Source organism: Puntigrus tetrazona, chromosome 10 (assembly GCF_018831695.1).
Source record: "Puntigrus tetrazona isolate hp1 chromosome 10, ASM1883169v1, whole genome shotgun sequence".
In the NCBI taxonomy this organism is placed as follows: domain Eukaryota; kingdom Metazoa; phylum Chordata; class Actinopteri; order Cypriniformes; family Cyprinidae; genus Puntigrus; species Puntigrus tetrazona.
Window position 1 is genome coordinate 7459256 of NC_056708.1, and position 15672 is coordinate 7474927.

The window sequence follows — 15672 nt, forward strand, 5'->3', positions numbered from 1 at the left end:
ACACACACACACACATCCAGCGCTCTGCAAGGGTCACACACGCACATTGGCACACACTTGGACGCACTTGTTTCAGAAACACCTGGACCGAACTCTCTCTAGAGATAGCAGTCAGCTTTCCTCCTGATGTACGACCTTTCTTTCTGCTCTTTTGCCGTCCTTTCTGTCCTTTTCTTTGCAGATGAACACACGCGCGCGAGCACACACACAAAATAGAAACATTTAGCTATGGACACATGGCTCCTTTTTCTCTTCATTCATCCTCCTCTCTTGGGTAAAACATTAAGAATGTGCTGCTGGATGGTTAGTTTAAATGTAAACTTTAAAAAATAACAAATAAATAGGTATATTTGACTTTGTATATGTAGTACATATAATTAGTACATTTCTGATGCATCTCACAAATTCAGCAAAGATACCTTTATTATGGTGAGCAGAAATTAGACAATTCAGAAAGGATGCATTAAACTGATTTTTTTTACTTTATATTCATCAAAAAATCATGGTTTTAACAAAATATGAAGTAGCATAAGTATTTTCCACTTTGATAGTAATGGGTAATGTTTGCTGAGCACCAAATCAGCATATAATGATCACAGAAAATTCAGCTTTTCCATTACATTAATAAATTACATATATTTTTAAATATATTAAAATACTAATTTATTATTTTATTGCATATTCTTATTCAAAAATATTTATTGAATGTACTAAAAAATCTTTATTTAAGAATTAGGGCTTTTTGAGTTTTCATAAAATATTTTTTTCAGACTAGTGGAAAGAAAAGATCCAAAAGACACAGTTAAGCATTTGTTTGATAGCACTTTCTATATATTTATATCAATAGATTTCAATTTTTTTCAATTATTTAGATTCCATATATCTCCACTTCAGCAGCACTTACACATACAAAACTTTACATTTTTACTCCCGTCTATATCCTGAAGGTTTTTACAAAGGATTTTTTTCATAAATAATTTGCTTGCTAATATACAACATTTTATTCCCCTCAAAAACTTTCGAAATATATTGCATTCAAAGTATTTTCTGAATTATGGAGTGAACAAAATGAGATACCCAAAACTGACTCTTAATACGTCAAAATAATTAAACAAGAATTTTGAAACTGGCTTCATCCAGCGTTTAGATGTTTGTATAGCACATATTTCATGAAATGCTGCCTCATTTCCATACTTACACGTAATATTTTAGAAAACATAGGTGATAACTATTAGTTAATTTTTTACTCTATTCGCCTTCAGTGTCTTGCTTTTAAAAAATGCATATATTGTGTACCTCACAGTATCACTGTATTTCTAATCAAATAATGCACTTTCAAAAATGCCCTTTTAATCTTTTAACGTAAACGTAAACGTAGTTTGCATTTCCATGATTCGTGTCACGAGGACATCTTCGAAAGGACAATTTGGCTCTCTTTCAGAAACATTTTTTTTACTAAATTCGTCCAAAGCTGCACAAGAACAGGTTTCGTACGAGACTCTCACAGAGCATCCACCGAGACTAAAGACTAAGAAACAGCTGTTAAAATGCTGCCAGTCCAGATGTACTGCTGCAGCGTCCAGATGTTAAACTCACTGGAGTGAAGACACAGACTCCGTCTGGTTGGCGGCAGTCCTTTCTCTTCCCTGCAGAGCGAACATAAACGTCTACTACGATACTCTAACTTAGGGTACCTTACGTTATCTCTTTCCTTCTGCCTCTCTGTCTTTCCCTCTCTCTCTCTCTCTCTCTCTCTTTTTTAACAGCAGATCGAAGCTGACAGTGCACGTCTCCACCTTTAATTTTTAAATCACTCGTCCTGTTTTACGTAATCTACTTCCTCCAGCAGTTTATTTTTATCCCCAGCATCCCTATCCATCTCTCTCACTCTTCCCTTCCATCTCTCTCCTCCTTTACCCATCTTTCTTCCATTTCTTCCGCCGTTCACTCTCGCTTTTCCCCCCTCTTTGTTTCTCCATCCATCTATCATTTCCTTCTCTCTTGTCATATGCGCGCTGACCCAGAGCAAGAGGCCTCGCTCCGGGTCGATGTTGCACAGCTCTTACCGAGGCGATCGTTGTCGGCTCGGATTTGCTCGCTGAGGAGTTTACGAGCCCCTAAAACAAACATTACGAATCATTTAGTTATGAGACCCGTGCATTATATCAGAATGACAGAGTAAGTGCCATTCACGCTGACAGCGATTTTGTCTTTGCCAGTCGCTGTAACGTTGCTACTAAACTTTCTAGCAATACATCAGCGGGACAGGGCCTGTTTAACGCAAGCGGGTCCCCAATTCGCAGTTTATCGAAGCCTACAATCTATTTTAGTAACTTGTTATTATCGTCACCGCCAGGTTTTATTAAAAACGAATCTATAGCGTTGTTGTTTTAAATCAGTCAGCGTAAATGCCCTTTGGAAGCGGCGTTTTTATTTTGCCGAAGCACACGTGAGAGAGAAGATCAGGCGACTCTTCAGCGCTGCAGGCGTATATGCGACCTCTAACTCGGACTGCAGGGGTGCATAATATTCAGTCTGATGAACTTTAGAGGTCCATTAATGCAGACAGGACGTGCTGGACCAAACAAAACTGGCATGTGCAAGAAATTAAATGAACACGTCTGCTGCGATACCGCATCTTCTGCGCATCGGTTTGTTTATAGGCACATATTTATTTTCAGCAAAGGTTATTTGAGAGTTTAAATATTCTGTGGTAAGGTTGTGCAGAAGGTTTCCATGGAGATAAATGTGGCATATGGTATTTTTAGGCAGGCTCTGAGAGATAGTGATGTGCTTCCTACATATTATATATATATATATATATATATATATATATATATATATATATATATATATATATATATATATATTTTTTTTTTTAATTTTTTTTTACAAAATTATAAGTTCACTTTATAAGCACATCTGCTGGAAAAGTATGGTTAAAAAAACTAAATCCATAAATTACAAAAAATTTCTCATAGATAACAAGGTCAGTCAGGTCATATAAAGGACAAGCCAAGGTTATTGTGATCACGAGGTGAATGTACATAAACTCTTTGGATTACACTATTACAGCTCATTAGTGGCTTATAGTTTATATCAATAAATAAATGTACAGCCGCACAGTACACTAAAGATGACCGCCTGACAACAGAGGCTCTGCAGTCTATTAGATTATGTGTAAAATGCCGCCCCCTTCCGTTTCATAAACGAACTGCACGTCTGTTGAAATACTGCTCACTTTATGTTACGAGCATCGTATTACCATATTAATTAGAGCATTTCTAAAATTGTAACTTTTTTCCTTTTGCACGATGTTGCATCCAAACATTACCTAAAGTGTTCCCATTCATCTTCCTCTCGCCGCCTTCTCTGAAAACCTTACTTCCTAGGCCCAAGTTTCACACGACTGACAAGAAGAGACACATCTTCGACTTTCCTGTAATATTAAAAAAAATGTCTGCGTGAAATGACCGTACGTAAACGCATCTTTCAGCGGTTTTTTTGTCTTACCTCAAATCACCGCGGCTGCTAATTTAATAACATCTCATCTGGGCCCCGGGCGGATTTCGCGGGAAACCAGCCAAAAAGAAAAAGGAAAAAAAATCCCGGCATTTCATGTTAATTTGCATATAATCACATTTCCTCCGTCTGCTCGTTTACAATAAACCGTCGTATTCGGTTTTAGCGTCGGCTCGTAGTTTTATCATCGACCGCTAGAGGGCCGTCAACGTACTGTGGCTTTTAACGATTAACGTCCGACGGCTCATCTTTAAAACGGGGAGGTCCCTTAAGTAACCGCGCGATGGCGGTATAACATCCGAAATAAATGCGCTCGAGCAAACTCTCGCGAGCTGTGATAAAGTGATTTAGTGCTTCTCTAAGCATTCTGAAGAGGGGGGCTGGCAAAATTAGACATGACAAAAGGAAGATACACCTGCTGCAAAAAGTCTCGATAAACTGCCTGCAAGGCAGAAACACACGTAACAGCTATTCATCAAGAAACTGATTACATATACACAAAAAATAAAAACTGAAAAACACTCTACTAGTTTTTTTTTGTATGGTATAAACAGCTTGTATTTGTGTCGTATCGCACTTGCAAACCGTACTGCAGTGCTTTCGCGGTCACGAGGGACTGTGTTTACATACAGGCGACAGCAGGCCTGGAGCCCAAGCTGGCTGTGAACTGTGGGTATGTGAGGGGGCACAGGCTGATGATCTACTCCAGGCAGTAACTCGCATACTGTGAGCTGCAGCTGCCGCTGTCGAGCGGCTGATACATTAGCTTTGAAAACATCACATAATGAGCTAAATAACCTCAGCTTCACGATATCAAGCCGGCACGGCGGTTTAACTCTTTTCTTCCTTCTTAGTGTTACGGTGGGGATTGTAGGGCATAGATATCTAGAGCTGAAATTCGACTGCGACTAAGTGGTTGTGCTTTCACCGCTCAGGAGACTTAATTGTGCAGTCAGTAATGTTTTATTTAAATATCGATTTTAGCTCAGATGTTTTATACAAGGAATACAAATAGAAACAAGTGATACAGTTTAGAAGTACTATAAAAGTAATGTGAATAGCACTGGATTTCTATGAAAAAAAAATATATATATATATATATATATATATATATATATATATATATATATATATATATATATATATATATATATATATATATATATATTGAGTTTTCTTCTTACAGACATTATGTGAAATTATAGGGCATTAAGAAAGACTTCATATTGTGCTGAAAAAAGTGTGCTTAAATAATGGCATTTAATATTAGCGGCATTTTTACTCTTTTCATTTTTCATCTTTATCAAAAAGTGATATTACTCTTTCATATATCATAGCATAGGCAAACATCTGAATAGACTTAAATTAAATGATATGTCTTGTGATCTAAACGACGCTGAGTAGGTATTTCTAAAACTTCAACTGAAGTTATATTTTTTTTTTTTAAATTCAGAGTTTTTACATTCGCTTTGTTGTCTGTTCATATCGACTTTGCAGAATCGTGAACATTTGGATGGCATCAATGTGACAGATTTTTTATTATTATTATTATCGTTTTCTGAAGCTACAGGAATACCTTGTTATTTTTGATTTCTCTGCACTCTGCAGAAAATATCCTCGTATATATATAAAAAATGGCTTGTTAACACAGTTTCACACAAAGGCTGAATATATTTGCAATTATTCTCACCGCTGTCTCGGAGAAACAGCTGAGATAATGAAGAGATCTCATTTGTGATTTCTCTTAGCAAAACCGTATCTCGTATTGAACTGAGGATGCACAGATCAATGGATCTGTCCTAACTTCACCTGCTTCTGGATCCTTCACTGCGCTCGCAGTTTTCCCTGACAGCAGCAAGGCGGATGGAAACAGGGACGCTTGGGTTGAAGATTAAGGAGGAGAAGAAGAAGAAAGGGAAGGGCAGATGAAAGAACATGGAATGATGTGCAAGCAAGAACCGTGTTTCAGTGATCAGCTTTTGACAGAATAAGGGTTTGCTCAAAAGAAGCGGCTCAATCTCTCTTTCTTGTTATTTCCTTTGTCTTTTCTTCTCCTTCACTTTCATTCACTCCGGCTCTCACACATTTTCCTCCGCACTCAGAGAGGAATGACAGAAGAGAAGAGAGATTTGCGAAAAGATCAAGGGTGCAAAGCCTCGTCCTCACAATTCCTTGTCGTCCTCACATCATCCCTGTTTTTCTATCCCCCTCTAAGCCTTTTTTCTGGTTTTTGTTCCCCTTCTTGAACACATGCTTCAGCTCCGCTTTGTGTTTATCCAGTGGTTTTTCCAGCTCAAGGATTTGATGCTCTTAAAGCTCTCTTTTTAATAGCCTAAATGCTTGTGTTTTAATTGCAGGGTGTAATTGAATCTCTAGTCTTTTCCCTCTACGTGCGAACGAGTCAGCATGGAGCGCTGCGCTAAAAGATGTCAATGTTTAAGTGGCCCAGATAGATAAGAGTCCAGCATGTTCTAGAAAGCGAGCGAGAGCGCTTTGGTTAAAGTGATTATCTTAATCCTCACGCTGCGATACTCTGACCACTGATAGAGCCCTTAAAACCATGTATCTGAGTGAGAAAACCAATGGTTCAGTCAAATGTACGCGTTCAAATTCACTATAAAAAAAATTTGACATTATAACATGTTTATAACATGTTAAAGTCAACATACTGTTTGTAAGCAGACATCAGTACAACAATTTTATGAACAATAGAATCTTTTTTTAAAAAATTTACTTCTTTCGAATACATTAAAAATTACTTTTGAAGTGTAGTGTATGCATTATCAAATAAAGTAACACCAAATAACTAAAAAATGTTGACACTATCAAAGCAAGCATTTTGTTTGAGCATCCCGACCAGCCTGACAACAGCAGCACTGGATCAACCAATGGTTTGACTTTGGAGCCGGGCAACTTGTTTGAACAACCAATAGAAGGCAATGTTTAGGAAGCCTGTTTGGAAAACATTCCTTATTTTCACAACTCTCTTTAATAATGCCAGTGCAAAAAAAAATTACACATTTCACTTTACACTTTACAATCTCTGGCTGAAAAGGATAATCTTTTCATAACTGCTTGAAAAAGTCTGATATTGTTTCTTTTTCTAAGCACCTACCACAAGTCAGCTGGATACTACTCAGTTTTATCACTCCCTTATTCTCCACTAGAATTCCAAAATGAACCACTCACCATCTCTCTCTCTCTCTCTCTCTCTCTCTCTCTCTCTCTCTATCTTTTCATGTCTCTCTCAGCCCCCAATAAAAGCTCAGGAAATGATGAGCAGCCTTCAGAGTCCACATGATAGACAGACAGAACGCAGAGGAAAGTCAGAGTGTGCGAGAGCTAAGTAACTAACAACTCTGAGAGTAAAAGAGGGTTGAAAGATCAGAGGATAAGAAAAAACAGAGACTAGTGCTTTTTTTTTCAAACCGAGATCTAAAGTGAGGAAAGTGACAAAGTGAAGAACTCTGCTGAAGATGGGTGTAGTGTTGGGGACCTTCTCTATGCACACCAAACAGGTCACATTCAGAACAGGTAGGATCCAATTTACACATTTACCAGCTGGAAATGCTGTCATTAATAAGTTGCTTGCTACAACGGAGGAGTGATGTGAAGATAAGACTTAGAATATATAACTTTTTTTATATACGTTTAGCGCTCTTGCTCTACTTAATACGCAACTCGAATGTCTGCAAACGTGTGCATCGCTAAACCTAGATAATTTTTGGACAACAAAATTGCAGCGGAATGCCACTTGAAGTTAGCTAAATTAGAAAAACTCCTCTTGGGGTTGTTTTATAAAGGAAAAACTGTTCATTTCGTTTTTCACAAATGCCAGAATTTATATCTCAGAGGGCAAGCAAACAGCAATGTTAATTAACCTAATTTAGTTTGTGATAAAGCGAATGTGCTGCGTGTGCATGTGCGAAGTATGAAGCGAATGTGTTGGCATATGCTGGCATGGGCTCTATACGAGGCATTATGGGTTATGAAAGTATTACATGGCCATTTATTCCAAAATTATTACCTCCTGTAATGCTCAGAGCTGAAAGCATGGAGGAGGCGATTTGAAGCAGAGCGATCAGGCTGCAAGTATGTGATAAGAAAATTCATAAAAAGACAGAAAAGAGAAGGCGGTTTGTTAGTGATTATTTATGCCTGAAGGTTAATTAACCTACACTCCATGCAAATTTACCATTTCTGATTCTCCACAGCTTTAATGCATAACAGAATATGGCAAAAAAAAAAAAAAAAATACAACAAATCAACACCACTGCACTCACATGTGGGAGCATGTGTTTTTACTCTCTCGTAAGAGCAATAGAGAGAGCCACATTTCATATACACACACCGGAGACCTGAAGAATGATTATGGAGCCAAGAGGATTACGAGTTCTGGGCAGGAAGACAGAAAGCTTGTTTGAAGTCTTCACTAAAATCCCCAGGAGTTACAGGAGCTGCCTGTAAGTTTATAACTAGAGATGCAAACTGTATTTCGGCTTTGGCACTCAGCCCTGACGGACTAGAACTTCAGCTGGATTTCTGAAGGGCAATGCTTCAGGTTCATGCGTTGGGGATAAAACCTCTGAGGGTGATAACTAGGAGATTTCAAATTTATATAGTTTTTGTCGTTTGCACGAAATGGCCTATATAAGTCATTGCAGCTGTATCGTGTTTCAGTACTATGTTTGTGTTTTTGAATGGGTTGAACTCGCAGGTTTAACTTAAAATGTTAGAATGTGAATGTAAAATGTTAGAGCCTTTACCATATTTGGAAACACGGCATGGCAGACAATATTACAGCAACAACATTAGTAAGAATAAAATTTAGACCTTATTTCGTAAACATCAGCGTTATGCAGATCTTCCAACACAGTGACATAGATATGTGGAGGTGTGTTTAAATGAGGCATTTTAGGAATGGTCTCTTTTGGTCTGAGACTTCAGTCTTTGTAACTTTGCGGATATTATATATGTACAATCAGCTTGTAACATTCCAAAGGCAAAGAAAAACTTTTGAACACACATCAAATTTCCTTTAAGACACCTTTCGAATAGGAAGACTAATGTCTAATTCACGGTTTAAGACTATTTTAGTTGAAAAGACACAAATAGCCCAATACCTGACATAATATAAGACATGATAATTGCAACAATTAAAAATCTTGCTTTCTTTTTTCTTTTTTTTTTTTGCTAATTACCAAAAAGTAGGTCGTTTCAACAAAAAAATTAAATCCATATATCACAAAACAAGTTACTAAACCAGGTAAACCTAAAGTCTTATTAATTATTCATCCTCTGGTGCATCCTGGGAACACCATAATTAACACATGAGGAAATGATAGATACGGGACTGACAAGACACGTAAAATCCATTTGCAAAGTTTTTTTCAAAAACCAGCAGACAGGGTCAGACCATGACAAACAGGAACACAGAAAATTCAAAAGGCAGTCCGATAAACATGGCACTGAAGCCCTTCAAGGTGGAGCAGATAAAACAAAGGAGGACCACCACAGCAAAGCAGACGGGTCCAAGGAGCTCCATGGCGGAGTAAGTAGAGCAGCAGAACTCCATGGTAGAGCCGACGGAGAAGGAGTCCACCAGTACAGGGCAGACAGGGCAGAAGAGCTCCACAGTGGAGCAGGAGCCCACCAGTGTGAAGCGGACAGTGCTGAAGACATCCATGGCGAGGCAGACTGAGCCGGAGCCCATCTGGGCGGAACAAAAGAGCACCACGATAGATGAGGAGAATGCCACAATGGATCAGTAGAGCACCACAAAAGATCAGGCTGATCAGGAACCCACAACAAAGCATAGGAAAAACTGAGACACAAAGAACAGAGAGAGCATATGTACAGTGTCAAGGACTGGGGCAGGGAACACAAGTTCATTAACAGTTTTCCTGGTGACAAGTGAGAGGGCAGACAATGTATTGTCAAGCTCATTGAATGAACTTGGAACAGGCAATTCAACATCTGACTTATTGGCTAGAATGGGACAGAAAGACACACTCCTTGACTGAAAGTCGACAGGCCAACAATACACACACAGGTTCATCGGTTCTGAATGGACAGACAGACAATCCAGAATCAAATTTAACTGGAGAGTTCAAACCAACAGGCAGTCCACTATTGGGTGCATTGACTGACACTGGAAGAGGGTTCATAAACTAAATTCCTTGATTGATATGGGGTAGACAGACTGCATTAACTGAAGCAGGATTGGTAGACATTTCAGTAACTAAAGCTGGACAGACAATACATCCTCAGAACTATTAACAGAAAAGGGACAGACAGATAGGTCAAATTCAGACTCAAAAGAAGCATTGAGACAGATAGACAACTGAAAATAAGACACATTACTAGAGTCAAGACAGTTTGACAGTTCCTAATCAGTCAACATGGCTGAATCAGAACAGGGTGAGAGATCATTAATGGCCACCTCGGCCTGGACAGGAAAGGGCAAGAGATTACTTATAGCTTCTATAGCTGAGATAGTACAAACTGAAGGTTCACAGACTGCCTCCTTGGCCAGGACAAGTCAGAGGACCACCATAGCCACGACAGGGCAGAACTCCACTGACACCTCTGGAAGTTCTGCAGCCATTGCTGCCAACTCTGGAGATTCTACAGTAATTGGCATTGCTGGGTGCCAACACCACACTATGAAGTGAGCATCAGCGCTTAGAGAGGTTCTGCAGGTTCTGGAGAAACTGTTGCAGTTGCCATCACCTCGGGAAAGTCGAGGCATGCGGCACTACCCCGAGAGGTTCTGCAGTGTCAATCTCCACCTCAGGAGGAATTATCATGGCTGCTGACGTACCCAAAAGTTCTGTGGATGTACGACAAGAAACGTGACAAGACTCTGGAGGATCAGCTGAGACGTGGTGAGACTCTCAATGATCGGCTAAGACGGGATTTGACTCTGGAAGATCAGCGGTGTCTTGATTTGACTTTGGAAGATCGGTTCTAAACTCACGGGACTCTGGACGATCATCTGTGATGAGACGTGACTTCTAAATGTTGTTGTGGTCGCCAATTTGCGAACAGTCTCCGTTGTCGCCGCCATTACATGAGTGAGTGTGGTGTTGTTTTCCTCTTCAACACCCACAGTAAATGCTGATCCAACATCAATAAAGCATAATCTAAGAAATGAGATATTGATGATCGTGGACCCTCACGTCTACATTTAAGACCTCAATTGTTGATTAAGGGTCCAAACATAAACATAATAAAAGGGCAAAATGGAGAGATAATCCAGGTAAACCAGCAATAGTACAAACAGGGCAAGCGGATTCCAAAACCGCAAGACTATAGGGATATTTAAAATACCTGACAGAAATCAGAAAATGCGAAAATCAATCAAGGACATGCTATGACTAGACTTAGAAACAGGGATTGGTTCCATAGAGTAGTTAACACTAGGAGAGTGCTAAATGCTAGACAAATACTTGGTAGGTTGGATAGGAACTAAAGGGATTTTTAAATAGATAGGGTAACAAGGTAACAAGGGGAAGGAGTTTATCAATTACTAAGCAAGCTAACAAGGTGGGCAAAGGAACAAGGGATAACAGAAACAATGAGTCCACAAAAACTAAGACAGGGGAACATAGACTGAAATCATGATAGATATAGATAACTATGTATCTATCTATCTATTTAGAAGTATTATAACAAATTAGAAGTAGTATATATATATAGACACAATAATGTAATAATAATGTAGTATAATACAGTATAATAATGCTAATATTAATACATGTAAATATTTCCATCTTACACTTAGTGTAGAAAGTTTTTATAATTTTTTTATGTAAAAATCAGTTGCATAAAAAATAACATTTCAACACCACAAATTATGATTTATTGTTGGAAACACTATACAAAAACAATGGCTTTCTGCAGATGTAAGAATAGGAGAGATTAATTATTAATTACTTCAAACATGCATAATCCAAACATATTGCTGTTGTTTTTTTTTTTATTCTGTTATGGCATTTCTTACTATACCGCTGTTGCAAAACCCTATTAACAATATACAAGGTTTCAGGCTGTTATTCGCACCATTGAATATGCTTCCAAGGGTAAGCCGATCATCTGTAACCATCTCCCAAGTGCATTAGCAGATTCAATGAGGTGTCTGCAAAGGAAAGTCTAACATAGACACTTCAGAGTGAGAAAAGAGGCTTACACCTGCCTGCTTGGATTTCACACATGCCAGTCGTTTGCTGGATATCATTGTTTCTCTTCCAAGGTTGAGTGCCAAAGAGAGAAAACCTTTACAAACATCTTACATCAACAACAAAAAAATGTGTTCTGATGAAATTTAAATGCTGGTACCAGCGTCTTTATCCTGTGCGAGGCAGGTGGTACAACCTCAGGGTGTTGTGTTTGGTGCAGACTGATGCAGTACAGATGTCTATGTGCTAAAATGAGGATATCTCTGGATATCTTGGCCTGATTTTCAGGTCAGTCCTGCTGGATTTGCGTAATACGGAGCGGTGCGGGTTGATATTATGTAATTACTCATTACCTTCAACTTCTCTCCACACTCCCAGCCCAAAGCTCGTCCGTCTGAAGTCTTATGTTTTTTTGTATTATTAATAAGGTTACAGACCTGCTGTTTTGAAACTCAGACTTCCCCCAACAGCGATTTCTTTTCCTCTGTAGTTCGTCTTTCAGATTCCTTTTTCAGTTTTTCTTCATCTCTGTTTCCATCTCTTCAATCAGAAAAGTTTGTGGGGATGCTTTTCCACTAATGAGAGAGAATCTGGGTCGTTTTACAGAGCATCATATGTACAGTACATTACAAAAAAACACATTTGTGCATCATACACACTGAAGAGTAGAGTACTTGATCCGTGAAACAGTCTTATCTGAGTCAGTAAATTGCAAACGCACACACAAATGCTCATAACTGGATATGAACAGTGGATGATGAAACCAAATAAGCAGAGTCGTACCACAGCTCACTTGATGTATGTGCATCAGTTTTTGCCTACAATAAGGGGACTAAATGTCTTCATGAATCATGCTATACTGTAAAAAGCCTGTTAATTGGACGATTGCTTCCATTTTGCAAGTAAAAATTACTCTATAGTTCATGGTTAACATCAGTAAAAGAATATTCTCATTTGAAATATCACATATGATTGCATTTTATTTGTGTTTTTAGTTACACAACATGTGTGTGTCTATTTAAAATATACACGTGTTTGTATTTATATATGTGTGTGTGTGTGTGTGTGTGTGTGTGTGTGAAATGTTTTGGGTAATAATTTTTTCACTGATTTATTATTTTTGTTGGGTTACATTTTTTGTTATTTATGGAACCAGCTATTTTACAGTATACCTATGAGGAAAATAATAAAGAAAAATGGACAATAACGGTTTTTGACAGTTCAACCAAAATTTTAGAATTTCTTCCCTTAATTCAGTCGATTTGAAAAATACATATTTCTTTAAAGTTTAGACATAAGCGTCATTTGCACCATACAAGAGCAACAGAAGTCAAAGAAACATCCCACCATGATAAACAACAAATGCATGTGCATCTAAGAGCAGTAGAGTGTGAATGAAAGTCATCATCCATCTTGCCACATATTCAGCTTGTGTGAAAATTTGCAATTCCATAAGGAACAGATCTGCTTGCTGTGTGTATGTGTGTGTGTGTGTGTGTGTGCCACAGAGAGGAGCGTTTCATTCTCACACTCTTCCTACTGCTTCCCATCAGGCTCATCCGCCTGCACAGCAACAGTTCCTGACACCGAATAACAAACGGGACCAAGCAGAAACAGCAAGGGCGAGGAGCAAAGAAAGAGAAATGAAGGGAGAGAGGGAGTGAAATTTGTGGGAGGGGCATCAAGGAAGGAACCATATGCTTTTAGCAAGAAAATTCCAGCTTGTCTTCATTCACTGACAAGTGAGAGGAGAGTGGAGAGAGAAAACAAGAGCAGGGGCTTCAACAAAGAAAGACAGACTGGCGGACTCAACGCTTATTAGTTTGAACGTGCGTGTCTTTGCGGTGACAACATGGGAGCAGTAGTGGGCACGTTGACTATGCAGACAAGACAAAGGCAACCATCTAGAGGTATGTTAACTAATGACAGATTATCCAACTCAATGATGCATTCTGTAATGGAGAAAGACTAAAGGAGTTTTGAAGTAGCAATAACATCACTACATCAATGACACGATGGCTAACTTAGTCGCTGAAAGAACGCTTGAGGGGAAAAAAAAGAGTGTTCTGTTTGTATTCAAAGACAGATCACACTCAAAAAACACGAGATTTGTGTACAGACAGTGTTGAACTAAAGAGCTCAGAGAGGACCGAAAGGATGCAAGGTTGAGAAGATATTCAGTTGACGGGCAGCACATCACGATCTGCTGTTTACAAATGATGGTTTAACCTCGTCCCTCACAGATAAACATCATGGACAGCGTGTGTGTGTGTGTGGTATCTTTGTACGTGAGCGGGGTGTTTTAACACTCTGCTCACATATCAACCTTCTTCCTGTTCACATGCGCCATGGTGTAGTTGTCATGGAGACAGCTTTCTAATGCTTGGTACAGCAGATGATGGGATGTTATGATCGACATGATAGCAAAGGGAAGCATTGCATGAATTCTGTAAAGAAAGGCTACTGCTCTTGGTTCATGTACACAGATCACAAGTTTAATTACAAATAAACGAGTTATAATGTGCAGCAGTCATTTATTCGTTCAATCAGTCACTGTTACGCACTAAATTAGAGGTCAACCTCATGGCAAATCTGAGAAACAATCGATGAAATACATGAGCTCATATGAGCTTTTGCACTTAAATATAATAAAAATAATAACAACAAATAATAACAATAACAACATTAATGTTAACGAGCTAAATAAGAATTCACCCCCTCAAAAAAAAAAAATATATATATATATATTAATATTATTATAATAAAATAATATTATATTTTTACCTTCATGTCATTGTTTTTTTTTTTGGCAAACACAACACAATATATATATATATATATATATATATATATATATATATATATATATATATATATATATATATATATATATATATATTATATTGTGTTTGTGTTTTAAATATATAAACATTCATACATATATGTCTAAATATTATTACAGCTCCAGATATTAAAAAACTGCTTCACAAAGAAGAACCATGCAATGAATTTGAATGCATTTTAATATAAATTCAAGCATGAAAGCAACCAGATAAATTAATAATAGACTGAAGTACAAATATAATTTATGACTACAAAAAACCAAGACTTGAAACATTTTTAAAGCATCAAAGGCCTTACAGAGAGAACGACAGAATTGCACATTTATTTCAAAATAATTATAATTATTCACAAAGATTTCTCTGAAATGCACTACTTGTGTTGAATGTGTTTGAAGGTTAAAGCGTGTGTGTTTGAAGTGACAGTGTGTGTGTCTGAAAACCAGAGAGGATTTAAAAAGGGCTTGAGCATGAGGTCCAATGGCTCTTGTGTGAAAGATGAAGGTCGCCCCTACCTGTCTTTGAATAATTATTCACTAAATTCCAGTTCCTCTACAATCTCTCTAAATCTCTTCGATCTAATGCTAAATGAAATGGCGTAATAAACTGCTTCCATCTGGCAGATGGTCTTCTGTTCCCTTTGCTCCAGCCAAACAGTTTACCGTATGACAAATGTTTTGGGACATTGGGCTCAAAGCGAAGCAATTCTCCATTCAAAGATCGCTGATCCAAAACTGGTCCGGAGGCCTTTGCTTGGGTTCTCAGCTCTACGTGACGGTGTGCGACTCCAGTCCTAACCCCGGTCCTAATGAGAGGGGAGTTCAGAGCTGCGGTAACAAGTGATTTGTGCTGCCTTACAGCAGCTGCTCATGAATATTCATCCTGCTGTTTAACCGTTTGCTTGCTATTTGTCGCTTTTCTCTGACATCTTCCCCTATAGATCTATCAAATCACTGTGGTGTAGCGCTCCCTGCGGCTGAATGTGGGCGGCTTGCTTTGGTTAATTACCTGTTAGAAAGATATATATTGTTGAGCTTGACATCAAGGGCAGGCTTCTAATGACACGGTCCTCTTATACGTAGTGCCACGAACTGCAGTCACGCGTGGCTTGTACGGAGAATGAATGGCAG

General features: G+C 38.3%; 1 protein-coding gene across 3 annotated transcripts in view; it reads left to right on the forward strand.

Annotated features, from left to right (window-relative positions):
- Positions 1 to 15672, forward strand: part of kcnip1b (Kv channel interacting protein 1 b) — a 32537-nt gene that overhangs the window by 8339 nt on the left and 8526 nt on the right. Inside the window, exon 1 of one of the 3 annotated variants that reach the window (XM_043251172.1) lies at positions 6815 to 7056. The exons of 1 other annotated variant lie outside the window; for it this stretch is intronic. In XM_043251172.1, the coding sequence (XP_043107107.1) occupies positions 6999 to 7056 (58 nt within the window). In that variant the 5' untranslated portion in view covers positions 6815 to 6998. Of the gene's footprint in view, positions 1 to 6814; positions 7057 to 13281; positions 13613 to 15672 lie in introns of those variants that run through there. One more of the 3 variants, XM_043251171.1, reaches the window with a different exon arrangement.